Source organism: Heliangelus exortis, chromosome 3 (assembly GCF_036169615.1).
Source record: "Heliangelus exortis chromosome 3, bHelExo1.hap1, whole genome shotgun sequence".
Lineage (NCBI taxonomy): Eukaryota > Metazoa > Chordata > Aves > Apodiformes > Trochilidae > Heliangelus > Heliangelus exortis.
Window position 1 is genome coordinate 108,808,773 of NC_092424.1, and position 19,563 is coordinate 108,828,335.

The 19,563-nt window shown below is 40.9% G+C and overlaps 1 protein-coding gene across 2 annotated transcripts in view; it reads left to right on the forward strand.

Moving 5' to 3' along the window:
- The window catches only part of CLIC5 (chloride intracellular channel 5), a 78,331-nt gene that overhangs the window by 6,642 nt on the left and 52,126 nt on the right, over positions 1–19,563 (forward strand). The window contains exon 1 of one of the 2 annotated variants that reach the window (XM_071742139.1): positions 14,858–15,207. The exons of the other annotated variant lie outside the window; for it this stretch is intronic. Within the exon in view, the coding sequence (XP_071598240.1) occupies positions 15,145–15,207 (63 nt within the window). The 5' untranslated portion in view covers positions 14,858–15,144. Of the gene's footprint in view, positions 1–14,857; positions 15,208–19,563 lie in introns of those variants that run through there. 2 annotated transcript variants of the gene reach the window in all.

Consider the following 19,563-nt stretch of genomic DNA (forward strand, 5'->3'; position numbering starts at 1 on the left):
GATATGATACTGCAAACAGTATGGTTTAGAAGTCAGAGAATCTCTCTGGTGTAAATCCAGGCCATATCATTCTCTACCCAGTGCTTTTGCTCTACTAACTCAGAAAAATAGAGATACTACTGCAGTATCTCCACACCATGTATACAGGCACACCATGGCTTTATGGCTCCTATACCCTGTCCTGGGTAGGGGATTGGTAATCCCTCAAATTTTAACAAACCCTAATTTCTGGGGTCGAAAATGGTGTTGTGGGTTTCTTCATAGCTTGATTTATGCTTATCTGAATTACTCTGTGTGCTTGTGTGAAAAGATTAGCAAATGGCAGTGGTGTTGCAGATAACATCCAGTTCCCTATCAGTCATGAACAGAACGTGTGCTTTAGCAGCAGGGCACAGCAGTTTGCTTAATCTTTTGGATACAAAGGGTAAAAGGTCTTGCTTCTGACCTCTGCTGAGTCTGTGCTTTGCTTGAGCTGCTTTTCTGCCTCCAGAGAGGTCCATGAATCAATTTTCAGCTGTCACTCCTGTGCCACCTTCAGCTTTTGGCTCCAGCAGCGCCCGTGGTTGGGCACAGGGCAGTAGCGTAGCAACAGCTTCAAAATAGGGACCTGTATTGTCTGGGAAATTGTTACTGCACAGTGATTGCAGCAAGAGCAAATACAATGTAAACAGGTAGGTCACACTGAGAGAAAATTGAGGTGGGATTTACTTGCTTCTTTTTCTTAGAATTTTCTTTTTATGACTCTTGCTCATGGTCTTAAAATAAAACTGTTTATCCCAGCCTGGTTTTTGTTTTCCTTTCTTTTCTTTTGACACATCTCAGTTCCTTTCATTACATTTTAGGAGAGGAAAACGTTTGGATTTGTGAATTGATTGCTCTTTTGCTGTCCCTAATAACTTATCTATTCAGTGGTACCATCAGCTGTTAAATGGTTTCTTGTCCAAGCTCGAGGGATTTGTAGTGGTTTTATTTATAGTAGGAGCACCAAAAGAGCAGCTCTGCTGAGACTGATGTGTTAAAAACACAAAATAACAGGTAGTCCCTGCAAAGGTAAGGATAAATATAAAATTATTTTGGAATCTGCAAGCTGCTTTTCTGCTCTGCTTTTTGGGTTTTTCAGGTTCCAAGGGTTGGATTGGCTCACCTGGCTTGAGATGTGACAGCGAGTTATTAACTACATTTCTGCAGCATATCTTAGCTCTTTTTGCAGGAAAAAAAAAAAAAAAAGCATCTGTCTGGAATAGCACAATGGGATGTTAATTCATCTGGCCAAATGTAGGTATCAGCTGTAGGGTGAGGTTTGTTCTATAAGCTCCATTTATTCAATCAAGCCTGATTCAGTTTTCCAGCCATAGCCAATCAGTTCTGGTTTAGATGCCTTGAGGTTTCCCTCCTGGTCTCCAGCTGCCTCTGCAAAATGCCATGGGTCTCCCATAGATCCTTTTCCTTATTTGTTTACAGATTTCCTCAGCAATCCTAGGGCCTCCCAAATGTTGCTGAATATCTAGGTTTAGGTAATTGAACCAAGCCATAAACTTTCACTGCACACAACCCTTCACAGTCACCTGGAGTTAAATAAACTGCATGCCAGCAGTGAGAGTTTAAATACAAAACCTGGATTACTAGATTAGAATAGGAGCTAATTCTGATAATGGGTATCTATCTGGAAACAAACACTAGACTGATTTTCTTTTTCTTTTTGTCAGGCTATTTACTTTTCCTTTTTTTCTGTCAGCATCCACACTCAGCAACAGCTGAAGTGCAACAGTGAACAAATGGTGCAATGTTGGACAGTTTAGCTGTTCACTGGCCATTTTAATTTAATCAGATTAAATTGTGTGATTCATAGTAACATCTTTCCAAGGCTGAGAATCAACATTTTCTTAAAGTTCAGTCAACCCTTATCCTTTTCTTAACACCAGCCCCCATAAATATTTCTTTCAACTCTGCTTATTGAAAACTCTTTGTATTTTAGACACCATAGTAAAAGAAAAAAAGCCAATTGAACTTACTAGGTTTGAATTCCAAGGTTCTGAAACATAGCTTAAGATTTTAACTGCAAAACCAAAATCTGCTTCTGTTTTTTTGAGTTATAAGGCCCTGTGGTGAAAGGCAATTTTCCTCTGTTCTGCAACTGTATTTACTGGTCCATTAGAAATATTTTTGCTGCTCTCTCATACTATGTGACTGAGCCTGAAGATGAACACCTGAATATTTTTCTGTTTCAGTGGCAATTTTTAAAATGCTTACAACTGCTTAAGGGCAAATGTTATGAACCTGTATGAAACTCAACTTCTATGGGAAAAAAAAATAGCAGGTGGGCTGTCACTTTAAAATGAGTCACTGATTTGGTATCTATAGGTGTGACCCTTCTATTAGACTTCTAGATGATTCTTTTCCTAACAATTAATTATACAGTTCTGTTGACCTTTTACTGTTGGTACATCTCTGAATGTTGTAAAACGTTAGGGACTTTGATAAGGTTGCAATGATACAGTGAGCAATAGAGGGGAAGGGAATTGGTTGGTGCACAGGTCTGGTTTCACTACAGGTAAGTGGTGTTTGAAACCAGGATTTTGATTTGTGAGTTAATTGATTTTCTGTTGCAGCCTCATTGCAGTCACCTCAAAGCAGTCTGCAAGTGTTAGTGAAGTGAAACACAGAGAAAAACAATGATCTCCCACTTACAGTTTATAAAAACTGTGTAGAAAGGTAGATATCTTTGCACACCAAGATGATTTTTTTTTTCTTCTTGATAATCTGAAAAAAATTCAGTTGTTCTGGAGGTGACCTTCTGTGACATGAAATAGAGTCTTTTCTGTCACAGACAATCTCATCCCGTGATACATAACTCATAAATTGATCAAGGTTGATCTAAAACCTAAGTGGCCATTATTATTCATTTGCAAATCTGTTTCAGAACATCACTGCTCTGATGATTTGAGGTCTGACTGTAATTTCCAAATTACATTTATTCATGGGCAGCTAACACACCCTTGCTCTTGTGCCAGGATGGTCCATCAGCATTTCATTCTTTCATTTAGTGTTTTTTTACATCAGTTTAGTCTCAGACATCCTCAGATGTTTTGCTGGCTAAACCAGCAAATCCTTTTGCTCTCTATGTCTTCCAGTTGTCATAGTAATCCCCTTCTGCACATTTCTTTTTTCCACAAAGGTGCCTTTTTTTTTCCCCAGCTGCATCCTGTCTCAGGTTGCTTCTACTTTTATAGCCAGACTAAACAAGCAGGAAAAAAGATTCTTTTAAAAACCTTCTGCCTTAAGATACCTGTGATAACTTAAGTAAATGCATCATTCTTTTTGTGCTAAAATGTCCTGATGTAAACATGTTGGAGACAGAAAAACCTTAATTAATTTCTTGGTGCTTTTCACAATTTTTAATTTATCCTAGCACCTGTTTTCCTTTCAGCACTAATGTTTTTCTCACATGACTGTAAGGTTCTCCAGTCTGCCTGCAGAGCACCAGGAGGGCTTTATTTCCACTTCCCCTCTGGTGTGAGGAGGACTCACAGGCACTGATCCTGAGTCTTAAATTCAACACTTTTGAAGGGCTCCTTTCTGGATCCTTAATTGAGATTTAGATGTGGTCGTTCACCTGTCTGAGCTACTGGTCTTTGGGAAGCATTCACATCTAAAGCTCAACCCTGCAGCTTGAGGACTTGTTGAGAAGCAAACAGAAAGAGCTTTTCATCTGAATATAGAGGTATTTAATCTCTCTTCTGACCTCTGGTCAAATGCATTTTTTACCATTTAATTATTTATTTTAAAAAAATTAATTTAAAATATATTTATGCTATGATTTTGGGCAGCAGAAGTGTTTTGTACTTGCCCCACATTTATAATCTACAAATACAAACTTCCTTACCTGATACTTCTTTACACTGATACTTTGGTGGCCCCTCAGAGGGTCTCTGTTAGCCAGAAATGGCATGTGAGTTATCAGTGAGGTGTCTATAATGTATATATAGGGAAGTCTTGGATCAGTGACAGATTGGGTGGAGCATGGATTCAGAGCAGCCTTGAGGAAAAGGAGCTGGGGGTGTTGGATTGATGAGAAGCTCAACATGAGCCAGCACTGTGCACTTGCAGCCCAGAAATCAACTGGGTCCTGGGCTGCATCAAAAGAAGTGTGGCCAGCAGGTCACAGGAGGGGATTCTTCCCCTCTACTCTGCTCTTATGAGACCCCACCTGGAGCACTGTGTCCAGTTCTGTAACCCCAGCACAGGAAGGACCTGGAGCTGCTGGGCCATGAAGATGATCAGAGGGCTGGAGCAGCTCTGCCGATGAGGACAGACTGAAAGAGGGTAGATTTAGATGACATCAGGAAGAAATTCTTTCCTGTAAGGGTGGTGAGACACTGGACAAGAGAAGTTGTGGCTGGGAGTGTTGAAGGCCAAGTTTGTTGGGGCTTGGAGCAATCTGTTCTAGTGGGAGGCTGCAAAGATGCAGCTGAGTGTCAGAGATCAGTCAGACCTCTCAGCTCATGAGAACATTTCTGCCCTCATACAACTAAATGACTTCAAGGTTTTGTAACCTATATCAAAGCCTAATTTCAGCTATTACTACCCACAAATTCCTGCCTGGCACAAGAGATCCATCAGCAAACAGAATGAAGCCCACGTCCTCTTTATATTTTCTGTCTGTGATTCAGCCACAGTTCCCTACGTGGAAATCCTAAACAAGAAGCTCTGGAAGATGTGCTGTCTGATCTGAATTGCAGACTTCTAGCACTCAAGACCAGCTCTTAGGCTAACAATAAGACTGATTTAAAATAATAAATTTAAATTACTAGAGCTCAAGAAACTTCCTCAGGGAAGTTGTGGTCTAACATCCCTGAAGTGTTCAAGGCCAGGTTGGATGGGGCTTGGAGTAACCTGGGCTGGTGGGAGGTGTCCCTGCCCATGCCAGGGGGTTGGAACTGGATGATCTTTAAGGTCCCTTCCAACCCAAACCATGCAGTGATTCTGTGACATTTCGATGCAAGATCTGAAACTGTAAGAACTGAATTGCTCCATTTCCTTTCATTATTTATTGTTTCAGTCTGTCAGTTCCTATGAATATGATACAGACCTATTGGGCAATCAAGTTATGCAGTGCAGATCATGGTTGATACACTTCTGCTCAGTGGGACTCCATGGTATTTCAGGGGTATTTCTGAGGAGGAGCATCTTTGGGCTGAAAATCTAGGCTATGCTGAAAATAAAAAGAGTACTGTATTACAGTGATTCAGTGCAGGCAGGATAACACTCAGGATTCTTTCATGCTCTGTACATGCAGTTTGAAGATTGTCCAAATTTGGGGATTTGTGTGTGCAAAGTTTCTGAAGTCTGTTTTTTTTTTTTTTTAAATCATTCTCTGTCAGACACAGAATTTCTTGAACATTGGTCTGAACTGCTTACTTTTCTCTTTTGTTTCTAAAACAAAATTATATTGGATAAAAGCTCAATACAGAGAAGGAAAAATTCTTACTTTGGCTAAAAATGACAGTTCACAAACCTCAGAGGACATCTCTTTGAGTCAAACACCCCAGGACTGAATACAGACTGTCCTGAGGAATCCACTCAATCTGAAATTGTAGGAGGTCAGTCATTAAGTTGTAGATCAACTAACAGGGAACCCTGATCACCTCACCTAATAAATCTTATTAAGTTCCATCTGAGGTTCCATCAGATGATGGTTCCATATAGGTACCATCTGAGAAAGCAGCTTTCTCAGATGGGGAAGTGCTGCTTTAAAATATTCCTGTGAAAAGCAGCTCTGGAGGCTGAGCAGGATACCCCAAGGCACCTAACATGCCCCTGGAAGTCCATGTCTGAGCAGTCTAATCCCAATTCCAGCTCCTCACAGCCTGAAGTTCCTACTACAAGGTCATATCTCTGTGAAAAGACACTGAGCAGATGTACTGGGCGAAGGTCCAGTATCAAAAATTTTGTATACAGCTATTTTGAGCCCTTTCTTTGGTGACCACATGGATTTGTAAATAATCACTATTAAGCAGTTTCTAGTTGCATAATGCATAGTTCTAAAGTGACGTAAAAAAGAACACCCTTGTAAAAACCACACAGGTTGTTTTGTGTGTTGATCACACTGCAGGGCTGCATTCCTGAGGAGACTTTATGGGACACTTCCAATTTTCTGATTTTCCCCAAATGCAGGCAGGGTGCTCAATCTATTGACTCAACGACCCCACCATGGTTCAAACTGTTCCCATCCTTCACTGTGCCAGAGCTTTTCCATGTGGTCCTGAGCTCCTATGACCAAGAGCAGAAGTTGAGAGCAGCAAATCCACAGTCATTTGGCTCCTCCCTGTGAGATTGCAGGGAATGAAGTTTGGACGGGAGGAGAGTTCCTTGCAGACATCGGGCACTGATTGGTCCCGTGCACCCTGGATGATAACAGCTAAAAATAACCTGGGTATAAAACCCTGGCACTTCCTCCTCCACTGCCAGCCAGGGAGGAGACTCTGTTCTCCAAGTCCCTGCCAATATCTGACCAAAGAACATTCTGCTGCTTCACTCCTCTTAACAATTAACTTGTCGAGTGAAGACGCACACTGGGCTGAGTAGCTCATAGGGGGGAGGAACCATGTTCTAATTAAAAAAAAAAACAAACGAAAAAAAAATCCAAACCCAGACACAAACTAAAGACCAGACTATGATAGGGGGGTAATGGAATAACTGTGGTTTTCTGCCCAAGAATGTTGTACTTTTGTGTGTACTCACATAACCACCTGCATAGGGAGAGTTCTCTGCAATGAGGGGATTCTGAATACTTGGAAGAACAAATGTGTTCTTAATTTACAATGGTCTGACTAATCTGGCATTGAGGAGCTGGGGAGTCTATTCTTAGCTTTGCTGTTGATTCTAGGGAAATCAGGTCATTTCCTTGTGTTTCTGTTCCCTTCCAAGCCCTGCCTGTCCTCTGTTTTTAACCTCAGACATCGGGGGAATGGTGACTTCAGTGGTTGGTTGCACTGCAAGGTAAACCCTTGGGTTTCTGAAGCTCTTTGGATGAAGAAAGAAGGAAGAGCTGTGTTGAAAAGCCCACTTTTTAAAGTCTGACAAAAGTTACATGGAACTGAAAATGGGGTGTAACCAGGAAAGCATTAGGAAGGCTTAAAAATAGGTGATAATATCAACCCTATCAATAGTAAATTATTCCCTTGTGTATTAATTCCAGCTGTTCTGTCCTTCTCATTGATTTTAGGAAGCTTTGCATTATGGAATTTTTATGGGTGGATTTCCGTTCAGTTTAGTTACAATATTTTAATTTCCCTCCCATTTTAATAATACACAGCAGGGTTTATAATATCCTGCAAGATGGATAGATGGCCTGGCTAACTTGCCTTTGCTTTTGATTTGAGGTACTTAGTTTATCTGAAAAGGTCACTGCCCAGTCATTTTTCTTTTCATGAGAACATTCAAATACCTTTTAATTTATTTTCTTAATTGAGGAATCTCTCATAGCAAACAAGATTAACTGTAGAGGGTGACAGTTTGGTAATTCTGTAGACTGAAGTAATCTTTTTATGGTGAGGACACCCAGCATGAGCAGAGGTAGAAACTCCCATACAGGGGCTTCCACCTCAGGCAGTTCCAGAGCTGAGAGGAGTCAATCCTTGCAGCACCCATACTTTCACCCTTTGGGACATTGTTTTTCTTCTCTGAAAGACAATTTTCTCTGTCAACATATATCTGAGAGTCTCTTGTTGATGCCAACCTCTACAGGGGGATTTAGATTTTTTTCTCAGCATCATGATACACCCTTAAATATATATATACATATATATATTTCTGAATTATTCTGGCATCAGTTCTTACATGCTGCTTGTCTGAGAATGGGTAGAGAATGCCAATAATGAGTAAAGGGCTCTATATCTCATTAGCACTTTTCTGACTGATGTAGATCTCCAAGGAAAGCCTTGTCCATTATCTACAGAATTGTATCACAGCTGCCACCAAGGCAAGAGCAGTGAGACTGAAAAAGTAACTCTGGGCTTTGACCTCTCTGTGATTTATGATGTTACTTCCAGATATTTCAGCCGATGACCCAAGTGCTCACACATTCCTTATAAAAGTGCTACCTACTACATACTCTGTGAAAATTTTGAGATTTTTGGGAAAAGAGGAAAAAAAAATTTTTATAGTCTTTCTGCTTAGGCAGATTTTATATCCTAAAACATCTTTCTGCTTAGGCTACCCTGTATTTCCAATAGTGACAGATGTAAACAAGAACACCTTGCTGTTCAGACTGTGCTCAGAGCTGCATTTCACACTAAGATTTACTTTCAGACTTAAGCCAACTTCTTCTTTAAGAGTTGCCACTACCATATTTCACTTAAGGATGTGGGACTGTGGTCTCTGAAGCCCTAATACAGTGTGCATGGTGGTAACCAGTGAAAATCTACTAATATTAAAGTGTGGTTGCAGCAGAGGGGTCCACGTCTTGGTTAACCAGCCACATTATTCAAGTTCATCCTGGTTGTCTGCATTAAGTCTGCAGTGAAAAGGATACCCAAGGAAAACTAAAATTGAAACTTTTCCAAAGTAAAATTAAAATGTAGTATCACCAAGTCAGTGTCAGGTGCTTCAAGATGTTGAACTCTTATTTTGAAGAAAGAAGGCAAAAAAAAAGCCAACCCAAACAACCCACCATTCATTTAACAACATGTTCTGAGGAGAATGGAAGAGTTCCCCAGTTCACTGTCAGGCTCAAGGTCAGGCAGCCCCCTCCTTGCTGAGGTGACCATAATATATCCAGAGGTTAAACTTTGCTGCCATAAAGAGAGATGTGAAAATGTTGATTTGTGCTATTTCACACCCAAAAAGAGGGGGTTTATCAGAGAGTCAAAAGCCAGAAGGCCTTTTCTTAAGGTAATGACACCACAGAGAATCCTGTCATTGGCTGTGCAGGTACTTTCTGGCTTGCTCTGGCACAGCTGAATGTCATTGATGCCAGCATTTGAGCCCATGGGAACTTGCCTGAGTCATGAGTAATTCCAAATTGAGTTGATGAAAGCTTCATCTTTTAGAAATAATGTGCATCAAAATGTAGAAAGTGATTTCTGCATCCAGCCAAATTGTTTTCCAAACAATAGAGTGAAAAACAAGTGTATCCAGCAAAATCAGCAGCAATTGTGCATTCTTTGCCCTTTATTTACCTGGGGGAAATGAACCTTAACTTGAGATCTCCATGAGTTTGTTCATGCCATTTTGAACACTTTCTGTAAATAATAATTCATAATTTGGGATTGGAGTAGAGCGTTGTGTGCTCATCTTTTTCTTGGAAGGATTTTAAGCCTGGTTTCCTTGTAGATGCTTTAAATACTGATAAATTTGTACTGGATTTATGACAAGAATGATACCAGGAAATGAACAGAGATAATCTAAATAGGGATTTGCACTAAGAACACTTGAAAATTAGGACAGGGATATGTGTTACTCTGTTGCAGACGTATAAAAATGATAATGTGATTTTAGGTCTGCAACAGCAGTGAGTCAACAATAAGTACATCACACTACCTGGTGGTGTTTTTTCTCATGAAGTATGAAGGTCTTGACTGGAAAAGCAAGGGCTGAGGATATCTATATTCTACCTTTCATCAGCCACATTATGCCCATAGCCCACAGTGCAGGACAACCTGTAATGCTCTCCATTGTATCCCCTACAATACCACTTTCCAGAGCTGTCTTTTTTGGAAGTGTCTTTTGTTTTTAACAGAAATGACAGATTTGGAATTATAGTAAAATAAAGGAATAAACAGCTGCCCTCTAGAAGCCTCTCGACTGGGTGCAGCACTAGGAGGTGATTTTGTACATTTTCAAGTGCCATTGCCCTGTGAATGGTTGGCTGTGACTGTCTGAGGATGAGTGCTGGGATAATTACCCATAATGAAATCCCTCTTCACACTGAACAGCAGTGGGTTTTTCTCTTGAAGTTGTTAATGTTACAGCCAAGTTGGATACTGCATCCATCTGAAAACATAGTTATATAAAAAAAAATAAAAATAATTGCATGCTTTTGGACTAGAACCTGCTTTGCAAAGCTCCTGTCTGAGCTGATTCTAGTGATCTGCAATTCTGTTATGTAGCTGAGTTTCATCCAGAGACCTTTAGAGCTAAATCATGCATTTTCACAATAAGGTAAAGGAGAGCTGCTGTAGCTCATGGATGGGATGGTTTCATACTGTGTGGTGAATGGATGTAGGGAGAGCTATCTAAAATTTGCCAGTTGATTGGAGTGCAAAGTTTTACTGACCTAGATTTTTCCATCCCATCCCATTTCTTGGGACATCCAGGCTGTATGCTTCTTGTATCACTTGATGTCTTTTATTCCATACCCTTGACTGTGGCACAATTCATTAGAAGGAACAAAATCAGAGTTTTTCTATCAAACCAAGGGGATTTGAAGCACTCAACATCTCTGGGCTTGAGGCAGTTTACCTGCTCACCCAGTCCTGGCATGAAGCTAATAAAAAGAGCTTTGTACATCCTTGCATGTCTCATATATCTGGAGAGGGGAATATGCAGCCTGACCCTAAATATCTGTGACAAATGCCTTTTGACTTTTCAGAAGCTCAGACAAAGACTAGATAGTGACACATAATTCAAAAGGAAATTAAAATTGGTGGACTGATTCACTGTATTTGCTGGATTGATTCTCTATATTTGTTGTTAACAACTAGGATGTCAAAGGCAGTAACCTGCAAAGTGAAAATAAAGGCAAAGTGATTCAGAACTGTCCCCAGAAGCTATTTTTTCATGATCTTTTCAAACATGCCAATTTAGTACCTGGTTGCTTCTTAGTCATGGATTTTCAGCCAACTAAGCAGCTAAATAATACCCAGGTAAAACCTAGCCCCGAATACACCTTACTGCAGCTGCACCAAGATTTTCCTTCTTCTTTTCCTCTCTAGTGGAAGTTTATTCACAAGGAACACTTTTCCTATGTCATATAAGATGTGCAAGGCCAAGCTCTGGCAGAACAGGCTGGGAGGCAGCACCAAGTGTGCACCAGGGGACAGATGCACTCCGTGCCCTGCTCTTTCTTGGTAACTTAGCAGTCTGCTGGAGAACTCCATGATAGAATTACATTCTGGATGCTTGGCCTCTGATTCACCCCCTCGGGACAAATCTTTGCTGGAAGTGAAGGTTGGATCAGGCTCATGAAAGCTGATAGTGCGTCAGAGTTCACCTACAATAGAGGTTCTTATGTGGAGATGTGCTGGTTCCTTTTCTGAGGCTGTCCTCTTCTTTTATTAATGTGCTCATATCCATTTATATACCTCATAAACCTCAAACTATAATGACTTGGCTTATGAAGTGTTCATAATTCAATGTCTAATGTTCTTGGATGTAACTCAAAGCCTCTGCTACTTGTGACTTGTGAGAAAACGATAGGCCAAACTAAGCAACTCATTCTTTGCAGTAAAATGAGAGTGTGCTAATTATTTATCAGTATCTTACCCTTAATTTGTCTGAATAAAAAGTTGATTTCATAGCATGAAACAGAGCTGTGGAGACAATAGTAACTATTACAGTAAAAAATGTTCCACCCAGATGTAAGTGATAGGTAAGTTTTATATGACAGCAAAGTACTAAATGATTTTTACTAAATGATTCTACTACTACTAAATGATTCCTGAAGTAATACATATAAATATATGTTGCACATATATATATGTATATATATATATATATTTCCTCCTACTCATTGTCTCCTACAATGTTTATCTTAAATCAGGCTTTCAGAATCTATTTTTAAGAAACAGCATTTATCTGAGCCAGACTCTGGTGTGCTTGGTTTCTTCTAGGGCTTCCATATGAAGATTTTTTTTGAAAATCAGAGGGTTTTCTGAGTTGGGCTGGGTTATTCTCTCTGTGGATACCTAAAAGCACAGCTGAAATACCAGATATGTGGTGTTCACACTTCAGCTAAGCACCCTCTAAGCACCCTGTATCAAGTCCTGGGACAGGGGATGAGTGCAAGGTGATGCATTCATGGTTAAAAACAGAGGGGGAAGGGATCTTCCAGGGGCACTGCTGGCCAGAGGTCTATTGAACCAGATGAGGTTTAGCCTGATTCTGCAGTGGTTTATATCTGGGTCAAGATGGAAACAACTTCAGGGGATCTTAGCTCCCCTCCTCTGTATTGCACTTTCCCTTCTGCTTTGCTGAGCCTCAGCACAATAATCTTCTTGCAAGCTAATTATAATACACCACTAAACCCAGACAGTGATTGGGAAGGTAGGATATAAATGTTTTGACAGGATGAGTCTCTTCTTAAATTGCTAAATCTAAAGTTTAGCTTTCAGAAACACAAGGCATGCACATCTGCAGTGTGAGATGACACAGAGAGAAACCAGACAGAGATTTCTATTACTTAAAAATTACAAGTGGATTTGCCTGACCATTATATTATCTTTATATGAGCTTATTATCCTAGGCTTCCTTTATTACCAGTAGGAAAAAAGTAGGCACTTCTATGCCATATTCTTTTTCATTCTAAAAGAGATATCTAAATAGGTCACATCTTCTAAGTGCTGGTATTTTTCCAGACTGATTTTTTTTCCAGATAGTTTGGTTTTGCATTAGCTGTATTACCTCCTGACTCTTCTTACAACTGGCAGCATTTTCTCCTCCAGTGCTGATATGTCTGTTTCTGTGGTGATATAGATGGTTTAAAGCACTTACCTATATCAAAACAACTTTATCAATGAAGTTGGAGCTACAGGTACCTTCAGTCCTGTTGACCCACTGCCCACATTAAGGGAAATCACATTGTCACATGAAGTGCCAATGCAAAAGATTTTTTCAGCAAAACCAGTTATTTAGGGGTGCATTTAAGAGATGCAGTGACTAGGTTTTGGCAGACTTTTACAACTGTAATATATAATTGCAAGGCAATGATTCTTTTTGCTACATGTAAGTACACTTAACCCAGGTCCTTGGAAGTTTGCCTTGGGTAGGCCTAAGAATAATTATACTATAAATGTTTGTAATTAATGTACCTAGTCCAAAAATTACATGTAAAAGTTTGAAATCAAAGGAGTTAATAACACTTAATTCTCTTATAATTTACCTTCCAGTTATTTGAATGAGTGCTAATTAGATCTATAAACCATAAGCACACTTTTACGCTAATTATAATGTTGATTATGTTGTAATTACAGTCACAACAGCATAATGAGATTTACCTGTTAACCATTTCAGTGCTTTGTGGGCACATGAAGCATCTGTGGTGGGAAACTCCCATAGGGAGAGAGCCACATAGGTGTTGGCTGCTGCAGCTCTGGACTGGTGTCAAATGCCTGGAGGTCGAAGGAGGGAATTAAAGATCATGAAAGAACACAGCTAAGAGCACTTTCAGGAAAGTCAAGTGTTTGGTGCCATCAAACCATGCCCATAAGGCCTCTCTATGTGAGAAGGGGAAAGTAAAGCTGCTCATGTCTGGCAGCACAAGCTGCAGACAGCATCTGAGCTGAAAATGCTGTGGTCCTGAAGCAGGGAGGGGGTTGGGGAAGAGGTGAAGGATTAGGGACTTTGCCAAGGGCAGGAGGGCACAAAGGGAGCCAGTTCCACCAGACAATGATGGCAATGAGGAGGAGGTCCCACCAGACTCTTTTGCCTTTGTCCCTCCTCCTCTCGTGTGCCAGCACTCCTTTCCTCTGTACCTTTTATGGAATCACAGCATTGTTCTGGTTAGAAAAAAACCTCTAAGATCATCAAGTCCAACCATTTAACTGTGTCAGACCTTTCTTCCCTGTGCCACCCCCTGCTTAGGGTTGCTTCATGGTGACCTCTGAGTCACAGGAGGAATGCGGGGGGAAGGGAGGGGGTAGAGATGACGACAATATGTCAATAGTGGGTTGAGGCCCTTGACAGTTTTCTTCCATACTCCACCCCAGCATGCCATCACTCTCCTGTCCCCCTGCTACTACCAACACCCCAAGAGGACACACTGAGAAATAGTTATGGGACCCAAATATTTTCATTTTCTCAGAGCCCTGAAGGCTCTTCATCCTCCAGCATAGTTGCATTCCTGTTTCTCTGCTCCTGAACTCCATCAGGAGTGGTGGCACCATGGGTGTTTTTCTCACCCAAGAATATTTAGTTTTGGCTTTTTGATTCTTCACAGAATCACAGATTGGTTTGGGTTGTAAGGAACCTTAATGATCATGCAGTTCCAACCCCCCTGCCATGGGCAGGGACACCTCCCACCAGACCAGGTTGCTCCAAGCCCCATCCAACCTGGCCTTGAACACTTCTAGGGAGGGGGCACCCACAACTTCCCTGGGCAACCTGTGCCAGTGTCTCATGACCTTCACACTAAAAAAATTCTTCCTAATCTCTAACCTAAGTCTTACAGCTTAAAACCATTGCCCCCAGTTCTATTTTCACCAAGGCTTTTCTGCACGGTCCTTGTACCGCTGCAACGACCTATGCAGAGGGTGAAGAAATCAGGCTCTTTTTTTTCCTTACCATTCTCAGCAATAACACAATTATGATTTTGGACAGCTAGAAGCAGGACAAACACCTTTCAGAAAAGAAGGGAAAAAAACATCCCTGTTGCTTCAAGCAGAGAAACCAGCCTGCACAGGCTGTCATCTCACCCCTGTCACCGGTGCTCCCAGCTGTAGAACGTGGGAGGGAACAAGAGAAACACTGGAAACAGGGAAGAGGTGAATTATTTGCCCAGAGACTGATCCTGCTGTAGGTACCAGGAGCTTGTCTCCTCCCCTGTGAGTTAACCCCACCCTCTTTTTTTTTTTTTTTTTTTTTTTTTTTTTTTTTTTATGCTCTGGGCTATTTTGGGCAGGCAGTGAGAACTGCAGCTCTGACAGATGAGGATACAGGAGCAGAGCACAGCAGCACTTGTTGCTCTGAAGAACCACACAGCCGTGACAGGGACTGCTTCTCTGCTGCCTGCTTTGCTTTCCTTCTTACTGTTATTTATTTATTAGCCAGCAAACTTGTTTTCCTCGCCACTTTTGAGCTCTGTCATTACAAATGATGTTTTAAGAGTTCCTGAGAGCTGTCGGGAAGAGGAACCTGCCCACTGTGCAGCTGAAACCTCCTTTTGCCACTTGAGAGCAGGAGATCAGCTGGTAGCCTTGGGGGTGAAAAATGACAGACTCTGTTCCTGCTAATGGGGAAGGAAAGGACCCTGAAATTGAGCTCTTTGTCAAGGTAAGTTGCACTGTGAACCAGACACTGGTGTGACTCTCAGATCAGCTTGGCTTCTACTGAATAATCCAACTTTAATTTTCTGGCACTGAGCAGAAGCTGCCGGTGCTTTGACAGCCTCTTATCTCTTGCACACATGTTCACACTGCTTTCTTCTTGGTGGCATTAGGATTGGGTGATGTTGCAGGGGGAGAGTCAGAGTTCCTGTATCTTATTGTTATTTCTCCCTTCGTGAGTTTGCCCTGTTATTCTTAGCCTGCTGTCTGCAATGTCCTGTGTCCTAACTTTAGACTGGCAGGTTTGTCACTAAGAATTCTGACTTTCTTCTTCATTTTAGGGGATTTTGGTACCATGATTTGGTGCCTCAGTAGAGGCTGTCAGGTCTGAAACATTAATGGATTAGAAACAAAAAGAATTGAGATAAGCTGTCAGTCTTCTGTTTATTTTTTGAGGGGTTTTTTTGGTTTTTTTTTTTTTTGTTTTTAAATTAAAGCACTGTAAACCAAAGCAGTTTTCATTCTCATTTCCTCAGCCCATAGCTCATTCTGATTTTATGCAAGGGTAACTGAGATCAGAAACCGATCTTATGAAAATACAGAAAAACAAGTACATCTGTTTTATGGTAAGATTACAGAATGTTTCAAATTGGACATGCCTGTTGGTCTTGGGCTGTGAAAATCTTACCATTAAAATCAGTGACACCTTTCAAACTGAATCCATATCAAACCTTATTAGTGATAAACTTCATGCAAACCCTTTCCCAGAGAAGAGCTCAGATTTTTTGATGTTCAGAGCAGATTCCAAAGTGCCTATGTACATTGAGGCTGAAATCCACTATGGCCATATAAAATGTAGGTGTTTGGTCTGAGCCTAAATCATCCCTGTAAATCAATAGAATAGTCATTAATACACAGGAGTTTTATCAGGCCCTTTGCAAACAGAGTACTGAATGATTGGCAAATGGAATTCCGGCCTCTCCCTCCTGTCAAATGGAGGGTATATAATTGCTTTACACTTATCTGATGGGTATTTTGGGCTGTAAGTTGAAATGTCAGCCACATCTATGATGTATATATATACATGGACTCCTCTTGCATCTTCCAAAACCAGTCAGTTCAGGTTCAGCCTTTCTGACTGAGCCAGCACTGAGACCTCTTCCCCTAGTAAACTGATTTTACTCTTGTAAAATCTTGTTCTTGTTCATAAGTTATGAACTTCTTGTTCATAACTTTCATAACTGCCCAATAGAGCTTTATGTATCAGAAGGGACCTGTGTGAACCCATACATCCTGCTCCCTTTCCTCTCTAACTTGTTTCTTCCAAAGTGAGTTTATTGGAGATGTTTTTTGGCTAAAAAATAGGTTAGTGTGACTTTTTTGGCACTCTGTCATCACAAATGTATTCTGGAATGCAAACCCTTTACTGCTGTATTTTAATGCTTACACTATTTTACTGAGGCTGATATTGGGATTTGTGATATGTGGTTCTTTCACTGCCTCAGCTGTTCAAGTGAAGGTCTTTGGCCAGATTAATTGTGTGAAGTTCTGGATCTCTAAGTTACTGGAAATAACTTGCACTGCTTTCAGTTGAGCTGTGCCATCAGCTGAAGATTTATAACTCCAGAAAGAACATTTTTAGTGATGTGACTTCCTGCATAATGCATGTTACAGAATTGCACAGAGACTGTTGCATAAAACTCATTATTTGCAGCACCAGGGCAAAAGAATTAACTTGTATCTTCCTGGGCACTTTTCATTTAGGTTGAAAAATTGTGATTCTTGATGTTTTGGGCAGGTGCCATTAATTTAATTAAAATTCTAAAAAGTTGTATAGTAAAACACGTAGCCAGAATATTAAATTATACAGCTCAGAAGTTGAAATTAAATAAGAGACAAACATCCAAGCAAGAGATGGAGTAAAAGTTGAAGAATAGAATAGGATAATAACAAGGGGAGGTAAAAAGGAAAGCTCATCCAGGAAAGAGTCTGCAAAGAAGTCACATGCTCTGTTTTAAGGATGGAAAGTTTAACAGAAGTGTGGCCACTTCTGGATGAGTATGAGATGCTGGGACAAGAGGCAAATCTAAATATACCAAACAACACTTGAGGAAAGTTCTAATAATAGGAGATGCTTGGGTCAATGGGCATTTCATACTTTGATTTGTGTGATGCTAATATTTGACTCAAGGAATAAAGCTCTGCCCAGCATCCTTGAATGAACACAGCCTGGAGATGCAGAGATCAGTGAGAAAAATATAGGGCAGTAGATGTGGCCTGGAGAAAACTGTACCTACACATACAAATAAACCAGAAAGGGCTCTTTTTCACCAGTTGCAGCATCTCTAATAAAAGCAGCTTCTGTCTCAGGTTAAAAAAAGAAAGGTGTTACACAATTGCTCTATTTCCTTTTTTTTCTACTTAACAACCAGGAGAGACAGGGCCTTAGAAAGACAAGTAGAGAGATGATGGTAAACAAAAGAGCTGTGCTGTAACCTAATGCAGGTTAGATATCTCCTGAGCTATGCAGATGGGCTGTGCAGCACCAGGACTCAGCCAGATGAACTGCCCTGGCACAGACAGGTTATGTGGTTATCTCACCTGTTTGTTGTCATCCCCATCCATTGTACTCTTTTACTAGTGGTGCCCTAACCTGGATTTGTGAGGTGTTTTTTCCTGTGAATGAGAAGGTTCTTGATTGAGAATCACCCCCCCATCCCCCTTAGATCTGGAGGGGTGGTGAGAAGGGGCAGAGCAGTGAGGTCTGGCAGGGAGATGGTGCCACCTTAATCAGCTCTGCAGTTTGTGGCAGCAGGCCTTTTGTGAACACTGAAACTCCTGGGCAGCCTCTCTAAACTTGTTTGACAAGGAATTGGAACAGGCTGCCAGAGAAAAAGGCTTGATATGTGGCAGTGCAGGATGCTGGTCCCCCAGCAGCTCCGGGGAGGTGAGCATCAGGAGGTTGGTCTGTGCTTAGCCCAGCTTGTTGTGACTCAGGTTAATTTAAAGTCTTTGTGTGCTGGAGAAGCAAAATGCTCCTGTGTAAATGACTCCATGATGGAAGGTATATTTAGCATTTTCTGGCTGTCTTGTACCTGCGTACTTGAAGACAATGACTACATTGAATTGGTGCTCTCTTGACTTGCAGTAATTCAGACGATTAAAACCCAGATGGAAAGATCACAGAAATTTTATGGTTTCTTTTTGTTTGAAGGGGAGACAGTAATTTGGATGTAGGTTTCTGGCACTTCAGAATTAGAGTGGTGCCTAATATATAGAAAGTTAATATGAAGGGAGGTACGTTTTAAACATGGAAAACAAAGCATGAAACAAACAGGACTTGAGACTACAACTGGTTATTTGCATTGCTCAGGATGAGTGCAGTCTAGAGAGCAAAGACACTGCAGGAATGGTCAAAAGCACATTTAATTTCATAAATATTCCTGGTTTAGAAACATTCTATACCAAGAAACATTTCTGACAATCCAAAGATGATAGTATCATCCTGGTAGGAGGAGTGAGCTGGCAGGCAGTGATTTCTTCAAGGAGTCATAGCTGTGGTATTGAATAATAAATATTTTGGACATGTTTATCAGCTCAGGTGTACCTGAGCTTTGGCAGAAGAGGTATGAAGGCTTTACTTGACAAAATGTTCAACCACAGTCACACTGAACATCCATCTGGAGAAAACATGAAGGTGCTTGCAAATGAGAGACCTCTCAAAGGCCTGAGCCTTCCCCACCCACTGACTCTTGTTGAACGTGTTCCCATCTGCCAGATGAAGACATGAACACCATGAACACTCTCAGCTTGTTCCTCCCATCAGGAGGAGAGCATTGTCCATGACCAGGCACAGGGATGGTGTATTTGGCACGTCTCAGGGAGATGGTACCAGCCAAGGTGTGGTTCAACAGCACTGGAGTATTTGTAGGGCCCTTTGCAGTCTTTGGTGTGTTCTATCACAGCCCAGGAGCTGCTGCTCTCTGGAGGGCATAGTTACCCCTCTCTTCTCCTTTGGATGGAATTATCCCAGGAAGTATCCCAGGGAGCTGCAAGACTTTTACTCTAAGATTTCTTTTTTTCGTGCATTTTCTGGATTTTTAATTTTTTTTAATTATTTTTTTAAAAAGAGTTATCTCTGCTGAAGGGTGATTTCAAACTAACCCTGGTTTAGATTTTGGTGAACTGATGCAATGCAGCCTTGAAAGAAGATATAAATAAAAATGTAACTCTTGCTACAAACAGCCCTTCCCCACGATCAAGGCTGTTGTGGTTTTAAGGTAAGAGAGTCACTCTGATAAGAAAACTGATTTCAGTTTCATGATTTCAGGGTTATCAAAACCAATAATGACTTAACGAACTG